At 46.0% G+C, this 25,871-nt stretch overlaps 1 protein-coding gene across 2 annotated transcripts in view; it reads right to left on the bottom strand.

The window, feature by feature from the left end:
- Window positions 1–4,672: 4,672 nt before the first annotated feature.
- The window catches only part of LOC310742406 (CD209 antigen-like protein 2), a 29,287-nt gene continuing 8,088 nt past the window's right edge, over window positions 4,673–25,871 (bottom strand). For both annotated transcript variants that reach the window (XM_083571893.1, XM_083571892.1), the window contains exons 4-9: window positions 19,189–19,299; window positions 18,029–18,127; window positions 17,058–17,144; window positions 14,677–14,828; window positions 13,506–13,618; window positions 4,673–5,046 (exon numbers count right to left, since the gene is read on the bottom strand). In XM_083571893.1, the coding sequence (XP_083428019.1) occupies window positions 4,896–5,046; window positions 13,506–13,618; window positions 14,677–14,828; window positions 17,058–17,144; window positions 18,029–18,127; window positions 19,189–19,299 (713 nt within the window). In that variant the 3' untranslated portion in view covers window positions 4,673–4,895. The remainder of the gene's footprint in view (window positions 5,047–13,505; window positions 13,619–14,676; window positions 14,829–17,057; window positions 17,145–18,028; window positions 18,128–19,188; window positions 19,300–25,871) is intronic.

Here is a 25,871-nt window from a genome sequence, read left to right as displayed (position 1 = left end):
ACCTCACCGACGACTCAGGATCCAACAGGGAGGAGGTGCACCGAGTACAGCAGCGCACTCAAGCAGCCCACATACCACAGCTGCCTCGACGAGAAGGAGGGAACTGCGCAAGCTGTGGAGAAAGTCACGAGAGGAGGACCTGCCGTTTCCGCAACGCAGAGTGCAGGCAGTGCAGAAAATGGGGACACATCGCCCGGGTGTGTCGGGCTCGGCCCACCCGACGCCAGGCATCAGATGACCAATCCAAGAGCCCCAGGTCCCGTGGCCCAACGCACCAAGGCAACTCGACAGAGCTCACGGACTTCCAGGTATACCAGTTGCCCCACCCCAACGTAGAGAAAATGTATGTTGACGTACAGATAGAGGGGGCCCCATGCCGCATGGAGCTTGACACGGGTTCAACTCTATCCATAATCTCGGCAAGGACCTTAAGGAAACTGTGTCCTACTGGGGGTCCCAAACTCAGGCCGGCCCCATTCACCCTCCGGGACTTCCAAAAACGTAAGGTCCCCACAATGGGGGTGGGGACCTTCAGGGTGCAATACCGAGGGCGGACGCGGCAACTGGACTTGCTTGTGGTCAAGGGCCCCTACATTAGCTTACTGGGATTGGCATGGTTTGGACCACTGGGGCTAGCCGTCACCGGGGTGAACCACACTAGCTTACAAGTGGACGTGGACGCCATATGCAAGGAATTTCCGGGGGTTTTCGATGGGAAATTGGGACAGTATACGGGCCCCCCCATTGCTCTACAGCTTGACCCCGCAGTACGACCGGTCAGGCTCAAGGCCCGCCGGGTCCCGTTCGCCCTGAAACCCCGTATAGACGAGGAATTGGACCGGCTCGTGGAGCAAGGAGTGCTGGAGCCGGTGCCTAATGCCCCCTGGGAAACCCCAATCGTCACGCCCGTCAAGCCTAATGGTTCAGTCCGCATCTGCGCAGACTACAAATGTACCATAAACAAGGCCCTCACGGCCCATGCATACCCAGTGCCAGTGGTCAGCCATCTTCTTGCCACCCTGGCTGGGTCGAAAATTTTTGGCAAGCTGGACTTGGCCCAAGCATATCAACAGCTGCCAGTAGATGAGGCCACAGCAGAGGCACAGACGATTGTGACGCACAGAGGAGCATTCAGGGTAAAGCGGCTGCAATTCGGTGTCAGCGTGGCACCAGGCATATTCCAGAATCTAATGGACTCTCTACTTAAAGGGATTCCTGGCGTCACCCCCTTCTTCGATGATGTGTTGATTGCCGGGCCCACACCAGAGGAGTTTGAGGACCGCCTCCGCACCGTTCTGCACCGTTTCCAGACGGCGGGTCTCAAGGTGAAGCGGGAAAAATGTCTACTAGGAGTGCCTCAGGTGGACTTTCTGGGATTTATGGTGGACGCAGAAGGGGTCCACCCGACTGGGGACAAGGTACGGGCCATTTGTGATGCCCCAGCGCCCAAGAACAAGACTGAACTTCAGGCCTTCTTGGGACTATTGAACTTTTACCATTCCTTCCTTCCCCACAAGGCGGCGGTAGCAGAGCCCCTACACAGACTCCTGGACAAGCGGGCCCCTTGGGTGTGGGGCCAGCGCCAGGAAGCCGCATTCCAGGCAGTCAAGGACTTGCTTGTCTCAAACTCGGTCTTGACACACTTCGACGAGAGGCTGCCGGTGGTGCTAGCATGCGATGCCTCGCCCTATGGAATTGGCGCTGTCCTGGGACACCAACTCCCGGATGGAAGAGAGGTACCGGTGGCATACTTTTCCCAGACACTCAACGCAACCGAGCGGAACTACTCGCAAATCGACAAGGAGGGTCTGGCAATCGTGAAGGGAGTAAAAAAATTCCATGATTTCTTGTACGGGCGGCCCTTCACCGTGGTGACTGACCACAAGCCGTTGCTTGGCTTATTTGCCCCTGAAAAGCAGACCCCCCAAGTGCTGTCTCCTCGCGTCCTCAGGTGGTCAATTTTCCTTGCCAGCTACCAGTATGCACTGATTCACCGTCTGGGGAAGGCAATGGGCCATGCGGATGCCCTCAGCAGGCTACCACTACCGGAAACAGGCCCCGACCCAGCACCTGCACAAGAGGTTATGAGCCTGGAGCTGCTTCCCGACCGCCCCATTCAGGCACAAGAAGTTGCACACCATTCCAAGAAAGATAGGGTCATCTCCCGGGTCCTGGACTGGGTGGGGAGGGGATGGCCCAGCAGCAGCCCCGGGCCAGAATTCGCCGGCTACACAACCCGCAAACATGAACTGTCGGCCCACAAGGGGTGCCTGTTATGGGGAAGCAGGGTCGTTGTTCCCCAGCCCCTCCGCAAAAGGGTCCTCACAGCCCTACACGAGACACACCCAGGGGTAGTAAGAATGAAGGCCCTTGCCAGGAGTTATGTGTGGTGGCCGGGGATCGACGGAGAGATAGAGGCCTGGGTCAAACACTGCCAGGCCTGCCAAGAATCCCGCCCAGATCCCCCAAGGGCCCCAGTCCAGTCCTGGGAGTCCGCCCGAGCACCATGGTCACGCCTGCATGTGGACTTCGCTGGCCCCTTTCAGGGGAAAACATTCTTCATAGTGGTGGACTCCTACACCAAATGGCTGGAAGTCGCACTGGTACCATCCACTTCTACGTCCGCAGCCATCCGGGTACTACGCAGGCTGTTTGCAACCCACGGGCTCCCTGACACTCTCGTCTCAGACAACGGGACTGCATTTACGTCAGGAGAATTCCAAACCTTCACAGCGCAGAACGCCATCCGCCACATCCATTCGGCGCCATTCCATCCTGCCACCAATGGCCAAGCAGAACGCATGGTGCGGACCACCAAGGACACCCTTCGCCGCATGACGCAAGGGGATTGGGAGTACCGCCTTGCCACATTCCTTCTAGCACAGCACCCCCAGCTCAACAACTGGCCGGAGCCCCGCTGAACTACTAATGGGTCGGCGCCTTGCAATCAGATTGGACCGCATTCACCCCGATAGAGCTCAGGATGAGGTAGTGGTGGGGGAAGGCAGGAACCCCCGGACCTTCGAGGCCCAGGACCCAGTGTACGCAAAGAATTTTGGGGCAGGCCCAGCATGGGTACCCGCCACAGTCACCAGGGTCACTGGCCCCGTGTCGTACGAGGTGCTAACAGATGGGGGGCAATGCTGGCGCCGCCACTGCGACCAGATACGGCGACGATTCCCGGGAGAAAACCAGGAGGAGGAAAGGTCAGAGGAGTCCCAAGGGAACAGAGGGGCAGTGAGGCCCATAGAGCACGAGGGGCCAGCAGGAGAGGCAGAATCAGTAAATACAGAGAGGACCTGCGAGGCCGAAAGGACACCGGAACCAGAACCACGACTGAGCGAGCCGGTTGCGCCAGACCAAATAGCCCCATCACAGCCAGTATCCTTGGAACACGAGCCAGAACCTGAACCCCGGACCAGGGAACACCCCAGGCCGCAACGCACACGTAGGCCGCCAGCGGACCTTGAGGACTATGAATGCGACTTCCCGGGCAGGACTGGAACTTAGAGGGGAGGGGTGTTATGTACTGAGTTGAATAGGATCCAAACTGCAGCAGTCTGATTGGTCCTAGAACAATAGGATCCAAAAGGCAGCAGTCTGATTGGTCCTAGAACAATAGGATTCAGAATGCAGCAGTCTGATTGGTCCTAGAACAATGCAGCAGTATGATTGGTTGGCAGGAACTACCCAATCATGCTCCAGATAGAAGTGAATCCACAACCTGATTGGCTTACAGTAGAATTCCGGAATTAGCCAATCATGTGCAGCCCATTGTGTAAATAATGTATATAAAGCAGATACTTTGAGGGGACTTTCATTCACTCCTCCTCACCACTATGAGCTGAATAAAGAGCATGAAATCACTTCGCGACTCTGAGTATATTTCACTCTCTTTTGTTACAAAATGCAGCAGAGTAATTTAAAATGTTGCCTTAGTTTGCGAAAAATTATAGAAGAGAAAGAAACAAAAACAATGTAACAGTCTGAAAACTCTTCCCCAGCCGATCAGAGAGTCCCAAAAGAGGGGAAATAGACGTATGGAGCCAAGCTGGAGGGAGTATTTCTAATCCCACCCCCTGTAGTTCATATAGCAAATAAAGGGGGGGGGGCAATTGTAATATTTCAAATTATAAATCCTGCTGCAGGAAGGTCCACTTGCAAAAACAACACATTTTTTCAAGAAAGTCATGCACTTTTAAATTGTGCCACAGTCGGGGTTGACCTCCTTATTTTCACCCTGCTGCCCTCCAAATCATCCAAATTAAATTACAGACACCCCTACGGCCATGAATGCCATGTAAGGAGCAGCACATGCTGCCAGTACTGGGTCCACACTGGTGTGGGCCCAGGTCTTGCCCCCTGCCAAGTTCTGAAGAAATCAAGAGCAGTTCAATGTGTTTGTTGTGGAATGTTGGCTCCTTATCAGAGTAAGGGCGCTGGAATTACCCAGTGATAAAGCCAAAGTTGTATTTGTGATTAGTCTGCTAGAAGGGGACACCAAATGCTGGGTTGTCCCAATTCTCACTGCCTGGCATGCATGGTTGTCCTTATGTGCCTTGTAAGGTAGCAACCATGGAGCTCAGAAGGGGCAATGGGGCATCAAACACACAGAGAAAGGAAACAAATATTGGTATGCATTGCAAATAAATACATTAAACAGAAAACAGGCTATGACTGGATGCTTCCATTCTTTATTTTTGTAGCCATCTATGTTTGACTTTGCAGAATAATTTCTTTTCAAGGTGTTTTTGAGTGCTGATGCCAAAGAGTCATATAATCTAGATGGCAGAGTGTGGATTGTGCATTAAAACAGTGAGGTTTTGTTTGATCTCCTGGTTTTGTTTTTGTGTAGTGATCATGAGATCCAGTTTCGTTCATCTTAAAGTGTCTTCTTAGAGCCAAGCATCACTAGGCACCTTCTTACAAATGTACCCTATGCGTTGCTCACAGTGTAATGCTATCCAGCAATCCTTGTCGCAATCAAGGCCTATTGCAGCACAATGGTTTCTGTCTTCGTTTTTAGGCTCATCTTTTTTCCAGTACCTGAAAAGAAAAGAGCAGCACTGATCAATCAAGATTGGATGTCTACTTCCTCATGTGCTCCCCATGCCTTCTACCATTAAAAAGATGTCCAGCTCTTTCTCAACATCTACCCACAATTGGGATGGATTTTTCTCCCCAGATTTTAGAATTCTAACCATGTAAGGAAAACAACAACAACTGTGGGTCAAGACTGCCTCTTTTCTTTTCACATGAAGTGATTTCTCATAGGAAACTACAAAAAGTGAGGGTGTCACTTTGGAATGCTCAGTGGTACACACAAGAACTGTCAGTCAGTTTAGTTTGGGCAGTATCCAATGCAGTACTTCTGCTATTGCCAGGATTTCCATTTCTGCAAAGGAACTGGCCCTCTCTCCTTTCCATATGCACCCACATCCTCCTCAGATCTGCTTTGGACTCTTGTGGGTGTTGAGAGATCCTTACTCTCTCATAGCAGAGTTAGCACAGTAGTGATTGTTCTGAGCATATTAAAACCATGTTAGATTTGCATCCGTCTTCATCCACCTCATCTCACATCCATCACCCACCTCATGAATGAAGAGAGCAATGACACTATACAGAAACAAAAATGGCTATGTCCTCAAATGAATTACAAAATTAATTCTATAACCACAAAGCCATTATAGTGTTGATTGAAATGAAATGATATTTCTCACATATATATCTTATCTAAATCTAACATGATGGTTCTAAGTTTACTTTAATCAATTACCCATAGTTGACAAAGGTATCACCCTAGCCTCACTCTTATTGTCACTTGCATTCTCCAGTGTCCATTGTGTACTGAATCAAGTCCCACTATACAGCACTAAAATTCTGTAATAAATGTATTCTATAACTCCCTCATTTTTAGCTCTCTGTGAATCTATTAAATTGATATTACTAGTAATGCTGTAGTAGGTGGTTGTTGTTTTTTACTCCCATGAGATGTTTGGGTGAGAGCATTTGGGTCAAAATTAAGGGAGAGAAGAATAACAGAGACCTCATTGTGGGAGTTTATATAGATCCCCAAGCCAAACGGAGGACATAGATGATGCCTTCCTGGAACAGATGGCCAAGCATGCAAAAGGAAGGGAGATAGTAGTAATGGGGGACTTCAATTACCCGGATATTTGTTGGATGTCAAACTCAGCCAAGAGCATAAGGTCAAACAGATTCCTCACTGGCCTTGCAGACAACTTCATTGTCCAGAAAGTGGGAGAAGCAACAAGAGGAACAGCCATTTTAGATCTGGTCCTAACCAATGTTGATGACCTGGTTAGTGGGGTAGAACTGGAAGGATCATTAGGCGCGAGTGATCATGCTCTTCTGAAGTTTACTATACAGTGGAAAGGAGCAGCCAAGCATACTAGGACTCAATTTCTTGACTTTAAGAAAGCCGACTTCATAAAACTAAGGGAAGTGCTGGGTGAGATCCCATGGAGAGTAATACTAAAAGGAAAGGAAGTTCATGATGGCTGGGAGTTTGTTAAGAGGGAGATAGTAAAAGCACAACGTCAGGCAATACCAATGAGACGGAAACATGGAAGGTGCCTAAAGAAGCCAGGGTGGCTATCTAAAGAACTTTTAACTGAGTTAAGATTAAAAAAGGATGTGTACAAAAAATGGAAAAGGGGGGAAACCACCAAAGAGGAATTCAAACAAATAGCCAGCACGTGTAGACACAAAGTCAGAAAAGCTAGAGCACAGAATGAGCTCAGGCTTGCTAGAGAGGTTAAAAGCAACAAAAAAGGCTTTTATGGGTATGTTCGTAGCAAAAGGAAGAATAAAGAAACAGTGGGGTCACTCAGAGGAGAAGATGGTGAAATGCAAACAGGGGACACAGAAAGGGCTGAACTCCTCAATGCCTTCTTTGCCTCAGTCTTCTCCGATAAAGAAAACAATGCCCGACATGAAGAATTTGGAGCAAATGATTCAGCAGAGGAAACACAGCCCAGAATAACTAAGGAGATAGTACAAGAATACTTGGCTAGTTTAGATGTATTCAAGTCTCCAGGGCCAGATGAAATGCATCCAAGAGTATTAAAAGAACTGGCAGATGTGATCTCAGAACCACTGGCAGTCATCTTTGAGAATTCCTGGAGAACAGGCAAAGTCCTGGCAGACTGGAGGAGGGCAAATGTTGTCCCTATTTTCAAAAAGGGGAAAAGAGAGGACCCAAATAATTACCGCCCAGTCAGTCTGACATCAATACCAGGCAAGATTCTGGAGCAGATCATTAAGCAAACAGTCTGTGAGCACCTAGAAAGGAATGCTGTGATCACCAATAGTCAGCATTGATTTCTGAAAAATAAGTCATGTCAGACTAACCTGATCTCGTTTTTTGACAGAATTACAACCCTGGTAGATGAAGGGAACGCAGTGGATGTAGCCTACCTTGATTTCAGCAAGGCATTTGACAAGGTGTCCCATGATATTCTTGTAAAGAAGCTGGTAAAATGCGGTCTTGACTATGCTATCACTCAATGGATTTGTAACTGGCTGACTGACCGAACCCAAAGGGTGCTCATCAATGGTTCCTCTTCATCCTGGAGAAGAGTGACTAGTGGGGTGCCACAGGGTTCTGTCTTGGGCCCGGTCTTATTCAACATCTTTATCAACGACTTGGATGATGGACTCAAGGGCATCCTGATCAAATTTGCAGATGACACCAAACTGGGAGGGGTGGCTAACACCCCAGAGGACAGGATCACACTTCAAAACGACCTTGACAGATTAGAGAACTGGGCCAAAACAAACAAGATGAATTTTAACAGGGAGAAATGTAAAGTATTGCACTTGGGCAAAAAAAAATGAGAGGCACAAATACAAGATGGGTGACACCTGGCTTGAGAGCAGTACATGTGAAAAGGATCTAGGAGTCTTGGTTGACCACAAACTTGACATGAGCCAACAGTGTGACGCGGCAGCTAAAAAAGCCAATGCAATTCTGGGCTGCATCAATAGGAGTATAGCATCTAGATCAAGGGAAGTAATAGTGCCACTGTATTCTGCTCTGGTCAAACCTCACCTGGAGTACTGTGTCCAGTTCTGGGCACCACAGTTCAAGAAGGACACTGACAAACTGGAACGTGACCAGAGGAGGGCAACCAAAATGGTCAAAGGCCTGGAAACGATGCCTTATGAGGAACGGCTAAGGGAGCTGGGCATGTTTAGCCTGGAGAAGAGGAGGTTAAGGGGTGATATGATAGCCATGTTCAAATATATAAAAGGATGTCACATAGAGGAGGGAGAAAGGTTGTTTTCTGCTGCTCCAGAGAAGCGGACACGGAGCAATGGATCCAAACTACAAGAAAGAAGATTCCACCTAAACATTAGGAAGAACTTCCTGACAGTAAGAGCTGTTCGACAGTGGAATTTGCTGCCAAGGAGTGTGGTGGAGTCTCCTTCTTTGGAGGTCTTTAAGCAGAGGCTTGACAACCATATGTCAGGAGTGCTCTGATGGTGTTTCCTGCTTGGCAGGGGGTTGGACTCGATGGCCCTTGTGGTCTATTCCAACTCTATGATTCTATGAGATTTGCCCTTTGATCAAGTCTAAGATCACAAACAGCAGTGGTTCCCAATTGGTGGTCCACGGACAACCCACCCAGGGGCTCCATCATGTCATTCCATCTCTGGTCGGGGACAGAGGGTGGCGCTTGGGGGGGAATTGTCATCGCGCCACTCCTTGGTGTGTGGAGTACCTCAGGGTGCGATACTCTCCCCAATGCTTTTCAACATCTTTATGCGCCCCCTCGCCCAGCTTGTCCGGAGTTTTGGGCTGGGTTGCCATCAGTATGCCGATGACACCCAACTCTATCTGTTGATGGATGGCCATCCTGACTCGGCCCCAGACACACTGACCAGATGTCTGGAAGCTGTGGCTGGATGGTTACGTGGGAGCCGGTTGAAGCTAAATCCTTCGAAGACAGAGGTCCTGTGGCTGGGACGGGACGATATGGGATTGGGGGGGCAACTCCCATCTCTTGCGGGGGCGCAGTTAGTGCCAGCACCGTCCGTTAAGAGTTTGGGTGTAATCTTCGACACCTCCCTTTCCATGGAGGCGCAGATTGCAGCTATAACAAAGGCGGCATTTTTCCATCTCCGCCAAGCTAAGCAGTTGGCTCCTTACCTCTCTCGCCCTGACCTAGCCACTGTGATCCACGCGACGGTCACCTCCAGACTGGATTATTGTAACTCGCTCTACGTGGGGCTGCCCTTAAGACTGACCCAGAAACTCCAGCGGGTGCAGAATGCTGCAGCGAGACTCCTTACGGGGTCTTCGCTGCGAGATCACATTCATCCGGTGCTATATCAACTGCACTGGCTCCCGGTGGAGTACAGGATCAGGTTTAAGGTGCTGGTTTTAACCTTTAAAGCCCTATACGGCCTTGGACCCTCGTACCTACGGGACCGCCTCTCCTGGTATGCCCCACAGAGAAACTTACGGTCTTCAAATAAAAATATCTTGAAGGTCCCAGGCCACAGAGAAGTTAGGCTGGCCTCAACTAGAGCCAGGGCTTTTTCGGCTGTGGCTCCGACCTGGTGGAACACTCTGTCACAAGAGACTAGGGCCCTGCAGGACTTGACATCTTTCCGCAGGGCCTGCAAGACAGAGCTGTTCCGCCAGGCCTTTGGCCAGGGCACAGCCTGACTCCCTCCCTCGGCAATCTTCGCGGAGCTCTGGCCCAATAGTGGCCAGTGGCTTGAATTTAAGTAATTTTATAATGAATGATTTTAGAGTGTTGTTTGTGTTGTACTTTTGTATTGTTTTATTGTTGTTAGCCGCCCTGAGCCCAGCTTCGGCTGGGGAGGGCGGGATATAAATAAAATTTATTATTATTATTATTATTTATTATTCACATAACAAAAACTGCTACAGAGATATCAAAATGTTGAATGGTACGGTGTGGCTTTTGAAAACGAAGGGGTCTGCAGTACTTAGCTAACTGGGAACCGCTGGCATACAGGGTTTAATTTCCCAGCTAGTATTATACAACCCCACGGCCCGTTTGTAAAGTTTACTCAATACCTTTGCCAAAAAGGATTAGTGGTTGGTATTGGGTGCATCAATAGAGATGAATGTCAATGGATTTTATACCAGGAGACATTGCACAAATAGAAGGTGACCCTCTGTTAATCCGGACTACCTGTTCTACTACCAAACTGTGGATGAGCGAGATCTTCTCTGACCTTATCAATGCATCAACACAAGCTGAAAAGAGTTGTTAGATACTTAAAGGGAACCATGAACTATCTTAAACTGCCAGCTGACAGTGTTGCTCAGCTTTAGGTTCCTGCAAGTCCTTTTGAAGCTGAACTTGTTGTTGTTGTTGTTTAGTCGTTTAGTCGTGTCCAACTCTTCGTGACCCCATGGACCAGAGCACGCCAGGCACCTCTGTCCTCCACTACCTCCCACAGTTTGGTCAAATTCATGCTGGTAACCTCGAAAACACTATCCAACCATCTCGTCCTCTGTCGCCCCCTTCTCCTTGTGCCCTCCATCTTTCCCAGCATCAGTGTCTTCTCCAGGGAGTCTTCTCTTCTCATGAGGTGGCCAAAGTACTGGAGCCTCAGCTTCACAATCTGTCCTTCCAGTGAGCACTCAGGGCTGATTTCCTTAAGAATGGATGCGTTTGATCTTCTTGCAGTCCATGGGACTCTCCAGAGTCTCCTCCAGCACCAGAATTCAAAAGCATCAATTCTTCGGCGATCAGCCTTCTTTATGGTCCAGCTCTCACTTCCATACATCACTACTGGGAAAACCATGGCTTTAACTATACGGACCTTTGTTGGCAAGGTGACGTCTCTACTTCTCAAGATGCTGTCTAGGCCTGTCATTGCCCTTCTCCCAAGAAGCAGGCGTCTTTTAATTTCGTGGCTGCTGTCACCATCTGCAGTGATCATGGAGCCCAAGAAAGTAAAATCTCTCACTGCCTCCATTTCTTCCCCTTCTATTTGCCAGGAGGTGATAGGACCAGTGGCCATGATCTTTGTTTTTTTTATGTTGAGCTTCAGACCATATTTTGTGCTCTCCTCTTTCACCCACATTAAAAGGTTCTTTAATTCCTCCTCACTTTCTGCCATCAAGGTTGTGTCATCTGCATATCTGAGGTTAATGATATTTCTTTCAGCAATCTTAATTCTAGTTTGGGATTCATCCAGCCCAGCCTTTCGCATGATGCATTCTGCATAAAAATTAAATAAGCAGGGAGACAAAATACAGCCTTGTCATACTCCTTTTCCAATTTTGAACCAATCAGTTGTTCCATATCCAGTTCTAACTGTAGCTTCTTGTCCCACATAGAGATTTCTCAGGAGACAGATGAGGTGATCAGGCACTCCCATTTCTTTAAGAACTTGCCATAGTTTGCTGTGGTCGACACAGTCAAAGGCTTTTGCATAGTCAATGAAGCAGAAGTAGATGTCTTTCTGGAACTCCTTAGCTTTCTCCATAATCCAGTGCATGTTTGCAATTTGGTCTCTGGTTCCTCTGCCTCTTCTAAATCCAGCTTGCACTTCTGGGAGTTCTCGATCCACATACTGCTTGAGCCTTCCTTGTAGAATTTTAAGCATAACCTTGCTAGCGTGTGAAATGAGTGCAATTGTGCAGTAGTTGGAGCATTCTTTGGCACTGCCCTTCTTTGGGATTGGGATGTAGACTGATCTTCTCCGATCTTCTGGCCACTGCTGAGTTTTCCAAATTTGCTGGCATATTGAGTGTAGCACCTTAACAGCATAATCTTTTAAAATTTTAAATAGTTCAGCTGGAATACCATCACTTCCACTGGCCTTGTTATTTGCAGTGCTTTCTAAGGCCCATTTGACTTCACTTTCCAGGATGTCTGGCTCAAGGTCAGCAACCACACTACCTGGGGTGTACCAGACATCCATATCTTTCTGGTATAATTCCTCTGTGTATTCTTGCCACCTCTTCTTGATGTCTTCTGCTTCTGTTAGGTCCTTACCACTTTTGTCCTTTATTATGGTAATCTTTGTACGAAATGTTCCTTTCATATCTCCAATTTTCTTGAACAGATCTCTGGTTCTTCCCATTCTGTTGTTTTCCTCTATTTGTTTGCATTGCTCGTTTAAGAAGGCCTTCTTGTCTCTCCTTGCTATTCTTTGGAAATCTGCATTCAATTTCCTGTATCTTTCACTATCTCCCTCGCATTTTGCTTGCCTTCTCTCCCCCGCTATTTGTAAGGCCTCGTTGGACAGCCACTTTGCTTTCTTGCATTTCCTTTTCATTGGGATGGTTTTCGTTGCTGCCTCCTGTACAATGTTACAAGCCTCCATCCATAGTTCTTCAGGCAGTCTGTCCACCAAATCGAAATCCTTAAACCTGTTCGTCACTTCCACTGTGTATTCATAAGGGATTTGACTTAGATTGTATCTTACTGGCCCAGTGGTTTTTCCTACTTTCTTCAGTTTAAGCTTGAATTTTGCTATAAGAAGCTGATGATCTGAGCCACAGTCAGCTCCAGGTCTTGTTTTTGCTGACTGTATAGAGCTTCTCCATCTTTGGCTGCAGAGAATATAATCAATCTGATTTCGATGCTGCCCATCTGGTGATGTCCCTGTGTAGAGTCGTCTCTTGTGTTGGAAAAGCGTGTTTGTGATGACCAGCTTGTTCTCTTGACAGAACTCTATTAGCCTTTGCCCTGCTTTGTTTTGATCTCCAAGGCCAAACTTGCCAGTTGTTCCTTTTATCTCTTGCCTCCCTACTTTAGCATTCCAATCCCCTATAATGAGAAGAAAATCCTTCTTTGGTGTCACTTTTATAAGGTGTTGTAAGTCTTCATAGAATTGGTCAATTTCAGTTTCTTCAGCACCAGTAGTTGGTGCATAAACTTGGATTACTGTGATGTTAAAAGGTCTGCCTTGGATTCATATCGAGATCATTCTATCATTTTTGAGATTGCATCCCAGTACAGCTTTCGCCACTCTTTTGTTGACTATGAGGGCCACTCCATTTCTTTTACGGGTTTCTTGCCCACAGTAGTAGATGTGATGGTCATCCGAACTGAATTCACCCATTCCCATCCATTTTAGTTCACTGATGCCCAGGATGTCAATATTTATTCTTGCCATCTCATTTTTGACCACCTCCAACTTACCCAGGTTCATGGTTCTTACATTCCAGGTTCCTATGCAATATTTTTCTTTACAGCATTGGACTTAGCACAAACCATTTAAAAGCATGCCTTCAGCCTCTTCCAAATCACCACATTCACTAGGTTAGAGAAGCAGGAAGAGGAGCCTTCCTGCCTCTCCAACCTAGTGAGAAGCAGCAGCCGCTCATCTGGGCAATGATGTGGAGGAGTACATATGTAGGTCTTTGGTAGTAGAGAAAAGTGCATGGCAAAATATATCTGGAGAGGGAAAGGATCAATTACGTAAACAGAATCTGCAACTTCTTGGAATGCATGCCATTAACAAATGTTTCTGCAGAAACTTACGTGACTAAAGCCTCTATTCCTGCCAGCCATCTCCATTTCTTTGTTGCCGAGTCTTTAAAGACTCCAAACCAATAAAACTTGTTACGGTTTCGTACTTGCCTGTTTATAAAATACTAGGGTAGGGGTGTTGAGAAAGAACAAATAAAATATTTTAAGACAATGTCCCTTTCTCTGGGAGACTATAGCCCTTTACAGAAATTCAACAGGCATAAAACAAACACATTTTAAAAGGAGTAGGTATCACATTTGAAGACGCAATCCAAATTTTGGGGGGAAAGTGATCAAAACTATACATTGCATTCCCATCACCAATAATAATTTCGTATAGTGGTTGTGGTATTGTCCCCCTGATCAAAATTATGATGCTGATGGTGATGATGATGATGATGAATGACGAAGATGATGGTGATGGAATCAAGGAAGCATCCCTAAGAGGAAATATTGTAGTGAAGGGTAACTTCACCTGCCCTCACCGAGTCTGGCTACATATGTCTTCCAGTCATGACACAGAGTTATAATTTCCAGATACTGTAAATGACTGTGCCAGAGAACAGTTGGTCTTGGAACCACCTAGCAGGACAGTGACCTGTGTGTAAAATACTCCAATTTCTGCATCCATGTTTGATTGTTGGTTCCAGAGACACTGGAATCAGTCTGGTTGTGGTATGCTTGATGGCATGATGATGAGATCTCACCTATGTCTGTGCCCTGCAGCACCCCAGTAGCCCCTGTGCCAGAGCTAAAGGGCTGGGAAAAGGATATACCTTGCAAGCTCCTCTAGAGTCATCTCCATGATACTCTCCTGCCAGAAGCTTAGCGTGGTGAGGGAAGCCATTTTTTTCTAAGCACTCAATACATCTCAAAGAGCAGAGGAAGAATTTACAGAGAATCCAAGAGATAGATGCCTCTGAAGTATCTACACCTCCTCCTCCTCCTCCTTGAAGATCTCATTCCTGACTGCCATTTTCATTCTATTAGAGCTCCAAGAAACCTTACTGAGTCCCAGATGGTAGCAGCTCTCCCTGCCCCTCCCACCCCTTGGCTTGACTGATGGAATTGCTGTCTTGGCTGCATACAGGTACATGTAACCTTCCTAAATGGATAGTGATGATAGGAGCCCTTTGGCTCAAGAAGATCCCCTGCCTTAACTATACTTAGCTTTGATGCTCACCTGTTCTTCCCTTGTTTCCATAGACATGAGCTTGGCGCCTTCCCTCTCACATTTTTTTTTTGAATCTGCCCATGAGTCTTGGTCACGAGAAAGGAAATACATTGTCCTTTGATATATAATCCAACCATCATTAAAGTTTTCAATAAGGTGCTCTTCGAGTCAAGCCAGATATGCAGGAAGAACAGAAAAAGAAAACAAGATAGGGAATTTAAGGGGAACCACCTTGTATGCCTGTGCAGATTTCAATTATTTTTGTTAAATTCATTTCTGTCGCCGCATGATAACATATATTCATCTAGGAAGCTCAGAAATCTTAAAACAAGAAAAACATTCACTCTTCAACCCATGTTGATGCTGCAGTAAATACCTGGGTGGGCATAGCTGGAACAGGGAGTGCAGTCAAGAGCCTCACCTACTTGTTTCCACCTGGATTCTTAGGGCAGCATCAGGGCAGACTTGAAGGTTGGGAAGGGGAGAGGTCGAAATTAGAAACAGAGCTTTTGGAACCCAGTACTAAGAATTTGTCAAGAATGTATAACTTGCTGTTGAAATGGAACACACAGGACGAGATGGTTAAATCAGCTATGATTAAATGGGCACAAGACATTGGACATGACATTATGTTTGCTGACTGGGAACAGTTATGGACCACCAGTATAAAGTTGACGGCATGTAATGCCTTAAGAGAGAATATTATGAAAATGATTTATAGGTGGTACATGACCCCAGTCAAGCTTGCAAACATTTATCATTTGCCCAATAACAAATGCTGGAAATGTAATGAAACTGAAGGTACTTTTTATCACCTTTGGTGGACGTGCCCAAAGATTAAGGCTTTCTGGGAAAGGATTTATAATGAAATGAAAAAGGTGCTTAAATGCACTTTTGTGAAGAAACCAGAAGCCTTTCTCCTGGGCATGGTGGGCCAATTGGTGTCAAAGAAAGATAGGACGTTTTTTATGTATGCGACAACAGCAGCAAGAGTACTTTTAGCAAAGTACTGGAAGACACAAGAACTACCCACACTGGAAGAATGGCAGACGAAGGTGATTGACTACATGGGACTGGCTGAGATGACCGGCAGAATCCGCGACCAAGGGAAAGAGACGGTGGAAGAAGATTGGAAGAAATTTAAAGTTTATCTTAAGAACTGTTGTAAAATTACTGAGTGCTAAAATGTTTTGAGTAATGTAAAATAGAATTGCAGCGATAAACAATTGGACATGAGAAAAAGGATTTAAAGGAAGCGTTATAAGTAACTAAAATTAGGGGTTGCTGGAAAGATTTAAAACAGGGATGCAGAAAAAGGAGGTATGGGGAAGTCGCTGAAAGAAGGCTTAAGGAAAAGAAGGTTAAGAAATTATACGTGTTTATATGTTTGTTTGTTTATGTATTGTTTTGTATTGTCTTTTAATATGTGTTGGAAAATTAATAAAAAATTTATTAAAAAAAAAAAAGAAGGTTGGGAAGGGGGAGTAGCTGTGGTTTATCAAAATTCTCTTTCTCTCTACAGGCTCTCTGTCCAGTTGCGGGGAGGGGGGGAATCTAGAGTGTGTGTTCCTGGCATTGGGCAACTGGGACAGATGAGGGATTCTGCTGGTTTACCACCTGCTATGCTGCCAAGCAGTCTCCCTGCCTGAGCTGACAGGATGGATCCAGTGGGCTTCCAAATGGCTCTGGGGGATTTTCCAACTGCTCTGACAGGTGCTCCTGCTGAGCTTTGGCTGATTTCTGGAACATCCGAATAATAATAATAATAATAATAATAATAATAATAATAATAATAATAATAATAATAATAATATGCCCATCTCACTGGGTTGCCCCCAACCACTCTGGGTGAATTTCAAAAAAATAAAACACAATTGAACACCAACCATTTAAAACTTGCCTGAACAGGGCTGCCTTCAGATGTCTTCTGCGAGTAAGATAGTTCTTTTCCCCCCTTGACATCTGGTGGCAGGGAGTGCCATAAGAAGAGCGCAACCACCCAGAAGACCCCCTGCCTTGGCTTGGGCCATGGACACAATTGGCCCTGAGTGCCCTTTCAGTTGCCCTCTTTTGATTGTCTTTGCAGAGGCGGGGCTCTCATGGGTGAAAATAATAAAGGACAGGTCTTTTAGCTGACCTGTTTTGATTGTCTCTCTTACAGCAAAGAATGGCAAAATCTTTTCTTTCCTCCCTATAGAACTAAATCAATTCAAAAGGTCAGGAGAGTTGAACTGAATATCTCTGTTTTCCTAGGGTGGCTGGATGCAAAGGACGGCAGCTCTCTGCTCTGGCTCTAAGAGTTTTCAGCTAGAGGAGGGGCTTTCAGCTGGGGCAGAATCAGGGCAGGTTCCCACTGTACTACAATTCTTCAGCATTGTAAGGTATCTTACCAATTTCTTTTTGCAGTTCATCATTTTTGTTGGCAAGATACCGCATTTCCTCTGATTTGTTTTGAGCCACAGCAAGTATTCCGAAGTCTAAAAGATTTGAAATAGTTCAAGGCAAAAGAGTATCTGAAATAACAATCTGCAAATATTAAGAAACCATTTTCAAACATTTTTAAACACTCTAGCCTGAAACAAGAAGCAGAGCTCAAGGATCGGGTTCTTATGAATATGAGGACAGACTTGATTCTCTGTGGCTGAGATCACCAATGAAAAGCCTCAGAAGAATCCTGCAGCTGGATCAGACCAAAGACCCATGCAATCCACTATCCTATTCTCATATTATAAGTGGCTCATGAAGTATCTCTAATGTTCCTCTCCTATGTCCTCCTTTTCTGCTGGGAATCACAGGGTCACAAAACAATTCCCACCTCGAGTTCCACAGTAAAGCCGTATATACAAAGAATACTTTGCAGTTTTCTATTATGCTTTGTGAGATCTAAGAAAATAGAGGCACCAAAACGCTTTTTCTGATGAATACTGGGTTGCATTCCACATAATTCTAAGGAGGACATTATGTCAGTGCAGGAATTTCTCCTTGTGCAATGCAATCTTCAGCCCCTTTCCCTCCAATCTGTTCCTCACCCTGGAGAGCAGCTTTGGTGATGGCATGCAGGGAGAAGTGGGGGCAAAGTTCCCTTGTGCTAGTGCTAAAAGCTTGCAGCAGCACAAACATTGTGAATTACAGTTTGATGGGAAAGGACAGCATTTCTAGTGGGGGGATGTGAGGATCACAACCATCTGCTTTTCTTCCTGCTGAGCAATGAAACAGTGATAAACTCTATTGGGTGATGAGTTTCATTGAATATATGTATTGCTTACACAATATGAATCCCAAAGTGAACTAAAGGAATTGAGGCCTGCTTAAATTAAACAGGGTCTAGCAAAAGTGAGGATGTGCATAAAAAAATGCTTACCATCCTTGTCTTCATGGATTGTATCAAGCCCAACAACAAAGGTCCGAATCATATCCATTGCCATTTGAAACTCCATCCTTTTTTTAAGTTCCTTTTGATCTAAGGAGGAGGTAGGCAGAAAAGAAATGATTAAATTGTCTGACTACCTGGGGGAGGGGATAATTGGTTTCAAACTGCTTTTAATATTGAATTTAAATTGCTGACTTGTAACGCAGATAAGAAATAAAATCAACAAAAACATGAATATGACATTTATTATTATTTTCTGCTCTCTGCCCTTGACAGCGGCTGCCCTGCTGATCTGAAGTCCTGTTTCAATTTGGCCTGTTACTTCTGTCACCAGATGGTTTGGCCTTCCTTTGAGAGCTTTAGCTTTTTGGTTGTCTAGATAGACCTGTCCTCTTTGTCCTACAGTCTTGCATTTGCCAGGCTGCCTCATGCTCTGCCACATGCTTTAAATATGCAAAATGTTGGATCATTTGATTCCCTCCACCTGAGATTTGCTTACTTTTGAGTGCCCTTTGAAAATGAATTAGGTGTGCAAATAGGTCAAGGGCTCATCTATCCAGTGCTATTTTTCTACAAAAAGAGGTGCTGGAACTCAGCATGAATGCCTCCCTTCTTCTCTTAAAATGGCAACAACACCCACCTGAGAGGGGCCAGAAGAGAGTCCTGATGAATTCCAGCTGAAAAAGGCCCTGCATATATCTAGATATTTAGGTAGGCTCTGGACCCTCCCACTTTGGCCATGGCCTTATCCTCTGCAGCCTGTATTCCCCAAGCACTTTCCTTCAGGGGACTGGAGCCCTAGCAGAGGGCAGGCTGGCGAGGATCAGGAATGGGGGCTCTCCCCCAGCAAATGAGGATTAGTTGGGAAAGGAGCAGAGAATGGCAACTGGGAAAGGGAATTGCCCAGGGTGTCCCAGGGACTTGTGTTAGCCTGTGCTTCTGTTCCAAGTGCTGGAACTCACTTATTCAGGGAGAACAAAACAGTGCCATTGCTTTCAATGGGTGACAGCTGTAACTTCCTCCCTGATATCAAAGAGAGCAGGTAAATGGAGTAAATGGAAACTGGATCCTACCATCTCTTTTTGGAAATGCTATTGGCATTCAAGCAAAGCCCAGGACAGTAGTAGCAAAGTAGGCAGTTATGTACTTACATAGCAGGAAAAGCAGCAGTGTCAACGCAGTAAAGAGGATCATCAGAAATACGACAATGTATTCACCCGTGGGAGATTTCACGAAGGTTACAAACTTCTGAAAACCAGATGCTTGAAGAAAGACAATTCTGCTTTAGCCATCAGTAGCCAACATATCATTGCCACCCCAGAAAAATGGATTTTCATACACTGTGGTAGCCATTAGCCAGAGACATTCAGTGGTTCAGGAGGTGGGTCCTTGGGATGCTAAGCAGATGGAGAAAGCAAGGCGAGATGCCTTGCTACTTGAGGAAACTTCTCTATCTCCCTGTTCCCTTTTCAAACGACACCAAATTAGATGAGGAATTTGGCGCCTCCGACATTTCTATGGCAACAACACCTAAAGAACACTATGTTGCTGACAATCTGGAGATATCCAGCACCAACTCTACATCTGGACCTTTGCCTAATGTTCCAAATACTTATCAGAATGATCAGCCTTCTCTACTGTACTCCTGGCGAGACAGGATGGACAGATCTTCCGAATTCGAATCTGGCTCTTTGTTGGCCAGTGATCCACATTTTATAACACATACCTCATTAATACTTCCACAGCCACAGATAGAACCAACAATCCTCCAATTAACCCAGGAGGGAGAGGGGGATTGACAGTTAATGAAACACCACGGGACTGTCCCCCCCCCGCTTGGGGTGCGGTTGGTTGGGTTTTATCTTCTAGGGATTCTTACCCTATCAGACCTCCACCTCTTTCCCATACCATTTTGACCCAGGAGTCCTGGCCCAAGGATGACTTGTTATTGAGGGGATGTTACCCATCTATTGGGGAGGCTAGTATGGGATCTAGGATTTCCACAATTGAAGGGCTAGGGAGGAATGGCGGTGGGGCTAGATATCTCTATTGGCGAAGGGTTTCAAGATGCAGTGATCCTCGAACCCCTTCCAATCTACGCCCCATCCCAAGGGATGAGGGTAGGGAGAGCAAGGATTACACACCTCCGTCATTGGTGCTGTGCAATGCCAGGTCCATAGGCAACAAAACTGCCACCATGCGTGACTTTTTTGTCTCACAGGGGATTGACCTGGCTTGCGTGACGGAGACCTGGGTACGGGAAGTAGTCTCCCTACATGAGATAACACCCCCAGGTTTCTCTGTCCTCCATCAATCGCGGACTGTGGGTCGGGGGGGAGGAGTAGCATTGTTATTCCGGGAGGATTGCTCTTTCAGAGCTCTGACATCACCGGCGATCTCCGGCATTGAATGTGTTGGTCTCGTGTGGGGCACCAAGGAGAGCTTGGCTGTCTGGCTGGTGTACTGACCACCCAGCACACCTGCAGCCACCCTGTCAGACCTGCTAGAGGTGGTGGTGGGCTGGGCCTTGGAGTTCCCAAACCTACTGGTTTTGGGAGACTTCAACGTCCATGCCGATGCCGCTCCCTCCTCACAGGCTCTAGACCTAGTGACTTCCATGGCAACACTAGGGCTCTCCCAGTTTGTTTTGGGCCCCACTCATCAAGCAGGCCACACACTGGATCTGATCTTTGGGGCTGGCATAGATGTGATCATGCTCCCCGCTATGGAAGTGCCATGGTCTGATCACTACGCTTTGAAAGCCAAGATTGACTTCCCGCTCCTCCCCGGCTCGGGTGGCGAACCTATTTGGGCTCGTCTGCGAAAACTGATGGATCCTGATAGATTCCGACAAGCCTTGCGGAACCCTGCTCCTCCTGGCGACTCATTAGATGACCTTGTTGAGGACTGGAATAACCGGCTCTTGGCAGCCATTGATGAGATCGCGCCTAAGCGCCCTCTGCGACCCCGCCGAAACCGGGCCCCTTGGTTTACTGAGGAGCTCTGGAAAATGAAGCGGGATCTCAGACAGCTAGAGCGAGTATGGCGACGGACTCGTGACGGAGCCTCAAGAACATCTTATAGGACGCTTATGAAAGCCTATGAGATGGCTATGAAAGCTGCTAAGAAATCTTACTTTGCAGCTTCCATTGCATCCGCTAGCTCTCGCCCGGCACAACTTTTTAGAATAATTAGGTCAATAACGTCCTTAGGAGGACAACCAAATTTAAGCACAAATTCGACCCACAGCTGTGAGGCATTCGCGAGCTTTTTTGCGGAGAAAGTCTTGTTGCTCCGCCGTTACCTCCCTGCCAATTTAGATACAGTGACTGAACTGGAGGCCCCTCGACTGACTTCAGGTCCAGTGTTGGACCATTTTGATCGGATACTCCCTACTGATGTGGATAGATTCCTCCAAGTTGGTAGGCCCACCACCTGCCTCCTTGATCCGTGCCCGTCTTGGCTGATTAGGGAGTGTCCAGATGTTGCGCGGACCCCCCTGGTTGAAATTATCAATTTGTCCCTTGACACGGGGACATTCCCAGGGGAACTGAAGGAAGCAGTGGTGTGTCCACTCTTATTTTTTTTTAAAAGATATTTATTAAAATTTTCAATTTTTATACAAACAAAAAACAAACAAAAAAATTAAAAAGACATATAGTTCGTAATACTTAATTTTCAATAACATATTTCTCTGACCTCCTCATACCTCCCCTTCTTGTAGTCCAATTCAAATTATTTGTTCAGCAAATCCTTATCTCAAAGCATTACAGCTTATAAAAACACCTTATTTTCTATCCAACATCTTAAGTTATTATAACCTTAAATTTTTACTTATAAAGAACCATTTTTTCGTATTCCTTTATACCATTACAGCTAGAAACCACTTAATTTCAATCCAGCATCATTCAACATTCCTTAGTTTTACAATATTTCTGTAAGTAGTCCTTAAATTTTTTCCAATCTTCTTCTGCCGACTCTTCTCCCTGGTCACGGATTCTGCCAGTCATTTCTGCCAATCCCATACAGTCAATCAGCTTCATCTGCCATTCTTCCAGAGTGGGTAAATCTTGCGTCTTCCAATACTTTGCGATGAGTATTCTTGCTGCTGTCGTGGCATACATAAAAAACGTTCTATCCTTCTTTGACACCATTGGCCGACCATGCCCAGGAGAAAGGCCTCTGGTTTCTTAAAGAAGGTATATTTAAATACCTTTTTCAACTCATTATATATCATTTCCCAAAAAGCCTTAATCCTAGGGCACGTCCACCAAAGGTGAAAGAATGTACCTTCATTTTCTTTACATTTCCAACATTTATTATCGGGCAAATGATAGATTTTTGCAAGCTTGACTGGGGTCATATACCACCTATACATCATTTTCATAATATTCTCTCTTAAGGCATTGCATGCCATAAATTTAATCCCAGTGGTCCATAACTGTTCCCAGTCAGCAAACATAATATTATGTCCAACGTCTTGTGCCCATTTAATCATTACAGATGTAACCGTCTCATCCTGAGTATTCCATTTCAACAGCAAATTATACATTTTTGACAAAGTTTTAGTTTTGGGTTCTAACAATTCTGTTTCCAATTTAGATTTTTCCACCTGGAAACCAACTTTCTTATCCAAATTGTAAGCCTCCATTATCTGATAATAATGAAGCCAGTCTCGCACTTTATCTTTTAATTTCTCAAAACTCTGCAATTTCAGTCTGTCCCCTTCTTGCTCCAAAATTTCCCAATATTTTGGTCATTTGGCCTCCATGTTAAGTTTTTTCTGAGCCTTAGCCTCCATTGGTGACAACCACCTTGGGGTTTTATTTTCCAATAGATCCTTATATCTAATCCAAACATTAAACAATGCTTTCCTGACAATATGGTTTTTAAATGCTTTATGTGCTTTAACCTTGTCGTACCACAAATATGCATGCCACCCAAAAACGTTGTTAAAACCTTCTAAATCCAAAATGTCTGTATTCTCAAGAAGCAGCCAGTCTTTCAACCAGCAGAATGCTGCTGATTCATAATAGAGTTTGAAGTCTGGCAAGGCAAATCCACCCCTTTCCTTTACATCAGTTAATATATTAAATTTTATTCTAGGCTTCTTCCCCTGCCAGACAAATTTAGAAATGTCTTTCTGCGGTGTGTCCACTCTTAAAGAAAACTTCATTAGATCCCTTAGACCTATCCAATTACCGCCCAGTTTCAAATCTTCCATACCTGGGTAAGGTAATTGAGAGAGCGGTTGCTGAACAGCTTGGTAGGTTTCTGGAGGAAACATCGGCATTAGATCCATTTCAGTCCGGTTTCCGTCCTGGTTTTGGGACGGAGACGGCTCTGGTTGCCCTAACAGATGATATCCGTAGACAACTGGATCGAGGCGGGTCAGGACTGCTGATCCTTTTAGATTTGTCAGCAGCCTTTGACATGGTCGATCATGATCTTCTGGACCACCGCCTCGCAGACGTGGGGATACTGCCAGGGAGATAAAGTCCATCTGAGCCCCCAAGCTCGGTGCCGGACGATCCATCGACCTCCCGTAGTCACGCAGTACCAGCAATTTAGCGACACTAAGCCTCAGGCTTAGTGCACACTCTAACAGCAGAATTCACACAGCAAAAGTTGCACAGCATGAGAGCGGAACAGCATATTTACAGTTTATTCAGCGTGGGGCAGAACATGAGAAGACATGACCGTCTGCTCCGACTGCTCAGGCAAAACAGCAGAAAACGAAAGGAACAGACAACATAAACATCCTGTGAGACAGGAAACGCGCAGGCTGTTATACAAACATCCTGCTCCCTTTTAAGGTGGAACGGAAATATCCTAACATCCTCCCCCTTTCCGTGTAACCTGTAGTACCTGTGGTTCAACCCAATTGCAACCTTTGTACGTAAACCTTAAGTTGTTCTCTGTTAACAACCTTAGACAACAGATCAGCAGGAATTTCATTTCCTGGCATGTAGGACACCTGAATGAGTCCTTTCTGAATACACTCTCTTGCACGATGTAGCTTAATCTGCAAGTACTTGGTCCTTTGCTTGCAACTCTCCGAGTTCAGCAAAGCCAAACAAGATCTATTGTCTTGATACACTTGTATAGGACATTTCACAGAAACCCCAATGTCCTTAAACAGTTGCATCAACCATTCACAATCCATGAGTGAAAATGACAGAGCATTGAGTTCTGCTTCACAGGAACTTAGGCTCACTGTTGTCTGCTTTTTGCACAACCAGTCAAACAGGCAGTGGTTGTACATGTAGCATACTCCAGAAGTGCTTGTACCATCCGTGGTGTCACTTCCAAAACTTGCATCTGCAAAGATTTCAAGACCTCCAGTCTTCTGACTGGTGAACCTCAGCCTGTAGTGCATAGTCCCTTTCAAATACCGGGCTATGCGCTTCAGAGCTTTCCAATCCTGAACAGTAGGATTGTTAGCATGTCTGCTCAGCAGGTTAGTGCTTACAGCAATGTCAGGTCTCGAACATCTAGCAATGAAATTCAACTTGCCTAGAATGCATCTGTACAGCGTTGTGTCAGAAAACGCTTCAGCAGTACTATCTACCTGGTAACCTGTCACCATCGGTGTGTCTGCTGGGTTTGCATCAACCAAATTCAACCTGGTTAATACATCAGTAATTTTCTGTGTTTGGTGTACCAGAAAATTACCTGCTTGGTCCCTCTCCACCTGCAGAGAAAGATAGTTGGATACCTCACCAAGATCCTTCATGTCAAAGTGCTCCTTCAGCTGAGCTAGGGTGCTTTGGTAAAAAGCCTGATTCTTCCAAAACATCAGAAGATCATCAACAAAACATAAACAATACAGTTTGTTTTGCCCCTCCTCCTTGACAAACACACATGGGTCAGCTTTGCCCTGGTGAAAACCTAGAGAGAGCAATGTCTCAGTGAGTTTTGTGTTCCAACACCTGGCACTCTGCTTGAGACTATATAAGGATTTCCGCAGTTTACAGACCATTCCCTTCTGTATCTGCATTCCATCAGGTGGAAGCATGTACAGCTGCTCGTTCAAAATCCCGTACAAAAAAGCTGTATTAATGTCATGATGGGAAACATGCAGTTTCTCCTCCGCAGCGATCTTGAGCATCAGCCGAATGCTCTCATATTTGACCGTGGGTGAGTAGGTCTCGTGGTAATCCTGCCCTGGTACCTGTGAAAAACCTCTGGCAACCAATCTGGCTTTGTGTCTGACAACCTTGCCATTCTGGTCTGTCTTGGCCTTGAAGACCCATTTGCTGCCAACCAGTCTCATCCCTGGGACTACCGGTACCAGTTCCCAAGTTTGGTTCCTGTTCAAGGAATCAACTTCAGCCTTCATGGCATTAAGCCAAGGCTCAGCATCTTTAGAGGTTAACTCCTGAACCTCTTTGAAGCTTGAAGGTTCCTACACCTTCTCTGAGCTACTAAGAACAGCAGTTGCCGTCTTAGCAAACTCATCAGCAAATCTCTTCGGAGGTTTGCCTTTGGTCGCCCTTTCAGACCTGCGAACCAGACGCAAGTCTTCTTGACTCATCTCCTCCTTCTTAGGAGAAAAGTGACCAATGGTGAACAGTGGTTCTTCCAGTTCATTGTCAGACTCATCAGACGTTCTGACTGAGGCCTTTGCGCTTTTGTAGTCTGCTGTGTCATCACTGTCACTGACACCAGCAGCAGCGCCGCCCACTGAACTGGAATCTGAACTCTGATCATCATCATCATCATCATCATCATCATCATCATCATCATCCTCAGTTTCCTCAGCTTTCTCAGCATGATCTGCTTTCTTCACATCACCTTCATCCTCCTCTGGGTAACTCTGGAAAATTCCCAT

The sequence above is a fragment of the Podarcis filfolensis genome (genome assembly GCF_964270895.1).
Source record: "Podarcis filfolensis genome assembly, chromosome: 9".
Taxonomy (NCBI): domain Eukaryota; kingdom Metazoa; phylum Chordata; class Lepidosauria; order Squamata; family Lacertidae; genus Podarcis; species Podarcis filfolensis.
This window is presented reverse-complemented; position numbering and strand designations above follow the sequence as displayed.